The following is a 2,500-nucleotide window of genomic DNA, read 5'->3' on the forward strand; positions in this document are numbered from 1 at the left end:
TTATTCTAGATGTTCCACGAATTACAGCGCGGGACCTTCGCCGGTTTTTCACTCGATCCGTGTGAGTGAAGCCTACGATACGGTACGGTGCGGTACGAAAGCCTGTAACCGTGCTCGTTTTGTGTTATCATGTAATCATAATATTTCGTATCTAATCAACCTGTTTACAACCTGTATTCCTAGTGCCATTAGGTCCAGCATTCCATCATCGTACTCAATTCCGTCACTCACTCGAATTTTCGCCTCTTTGCGATTTTTTTAGTAGCATCTAGCTCGCACTAATCGAAGTTAGTAGAATATTAACGAATGGTGCGATCGCAGCAGCCCACTCGATCGATCGCTGTACTTCATCGAATTCTGTCGCGGAGGAAGTGCTAAGGTAATGTGAAGATGGCAATAGCAAACAGTGGAAAATTGCAGGCAGGGATAGTTGGTTGTATGATAGTATAGCAGAGCAATAGTATGCAGCATCATGAACAGTGGCCACGAAAGAGGGAGAGAAAGAATCAACATTAGTGAGCGCTGAGCTGTGAGGATGATCGCTGAAGCTCGGTGAGTTAGACTTTTGTGTTAGGCAAGGGAAGTACTGGACATGGGGTTACAGGGATACAGATAATGAAAGAAACAAAATTTAAACCATAAGCCATTTCGCTTTTTTAAACCATTTTGAACTATAACTGCACAGCGAAACACATGGTGGGTACAGCTTCGCAATACTGAAAAAACGTTGGTACACTTCTTATATCTCGATATAGGATTAGAGAAGGCATTCTAATACAATACTTAGCTCACAGACGTAGTATAGACACACAAAAATCACTCGCATACCCTTTAACAGTTGATCTACTCACGAAATACTCTTGATCGACCGACACACACGACCTTTAACGTTACTAAACTAGTAATGCTTTCTGTAAGTTAGATATCCCAAACATAATAAAATTGCTTCCGCAAAGAGAATATCGAAACCAGAAAATAATCCTCCTCCTGATGATCAACTCCTTAGCTGCTTTGATAGATAGTGATTACTAGATCCTTTTTTGGCAGAAAAAGGTCTCCAGTTTGTGATGCATGATTATAGAAACCTTGAAAGTTTTGGAGGCCTACTTATTTGTATATACCTATAGTAATCGGGCCCAGGCCATCGCGCACAGCAAAGGCAATCCATGAAGTGAGCCCAACCACCCGTTATCAGAACACCGCATTTGATGGCAGTTCATTCGTTTTTTCACTCAGGTGCGCAACTACTTGTCGTCGTCGCCTGCAATCTTCTATGCTTTCCTATCAATTTGCCATATTCTATACAGAGCTTTGATATAAACGCTTCCATGGATTCCAGGATAATTTTACAGATTAGCGGAAAGATAACAGATGCTAGTGATTTTCACTTGGATTTTGCTCACGTTTATCCTCCCAGCGAATTTTAGATTTTTTTTCTCTTCCTCTCCAAACCCCACAGCAGCAGTCTATATAGAGGCGTGAATTTCCTCTGTGTGTTTCTTTGGGATTTTCGTATAAAAAATCTTATCTGATAATTTCTAATCTTATCCATGCGTCATCGACGTACTAGCATTACTAACCATAATACTAACCGGCATCAACCATAGATAGGATCGCTTCGAGGAGGACGAGTCTACCACTCGACCTACCTTCGAAGACCGCGATGGCAGATGTCTTTTGGCGGCACAGTATAGACAAAAACCCATCCGTCCTCGAGCTACACTATGCGATAAAGGTATAAATTCTAATAGTACCTTAAATATCAGTAAGGATAAGAATCGATTTTGCTCCTGTGGCTAAAGTCCAATCCGTCGGCTGTTGTTCCGTTGGTGTCAAATGCAGGTCGGGAAGATTCCGATTTCGCACCATACAGCAGCACCACGAACAAGAAGTGTGTAGTAACGGTAGCGCGCAGTAGCAAGAAGAGGGAATAGAAAACGATCGAATACGAAATGGGATAGAAAAAAACCATCGAAAAATTCAAATCATACTCTCTCCTTCTCTCACACACTCTCTTCATCAAGTGGGGATGATTTGCTCACTCTTGAGTTTTTCGTATAGTATGGAAAGAGCTCGTACGGGATACGCACTACAAAAAGGTAAAGCATTGTGGTATGAATGTACACGATCGCTTTAACGTGCTTTTGGATTCGTCTAGCTACATTTGCGTCATAGTAAAGTCTGCTTCACAGCTAACGTTAAGTGATTGAATTAAACCAAAACCAATGTTGGTCGAAACACATGGGAAGGCTCAGCTTAAGCACACTGTACAGAGCATAATACTACCGAGCATAGGGCGCCTGAAGTACTACGAAACTGAACAAGAACAGACAGACTACATGAAAAGCTGAATCAACAGTTACGGTTTGAGCGCGTTTGCTACTACTAGTCGGAAGCGTAACCATAGATGAGTTGGTTTTTAAGGTGTTGCAGTGCATTTTTCCTGCTATCTTAACTGATACGCACACCGGATCATGACTATTTCGGCATAAACTTTAGG

The 2,500-nt window shown here is 41.8% G+C and overlaps 1 protein-coding gene across 8 annotated transcripts in view; it reads right to left on the minus strand.

Moving 5' to 3' along the window:
* Nucleotides 1–2,500, minus strand: part of LOC125951188 (sex-lethal homolog) — a 17,449-nt gene that overhangs the window by 1,815 nt on the left and 13,134 nt on the right. For 7 of the 8 annotated variants that reach the window (XM_049679846.1, XM_049679842.1, XM_049679843.1 and 4 more), the window contains exon 7: nt 1–374. This exon is cut by the window's left edge and continues 1,815 nt beyond it. In XM_049679846.1, the coding sequence (XP_049535803.1) occupies nt 289–374 (86 nt within the window). In that variant the 3' untranslated portion in view covers nt 1–288. The other variant, XM_049679847.1, reaches the window with a different exon arrangement.

The sequence above is a fragment of the Anopheles darlingi genome, chromosome 2 (genome assembly GCF_943734745.1).
Source record: "Anopheles darlingi chromosome 2, idAnoDarlMG_H_01, whole genome shotgun sequence".
NCBI lineage: Eukaryota > Metazoa > Arthropoda > Insecta > Diptera > Culicidae > Anopheles > Anopheles darlingi.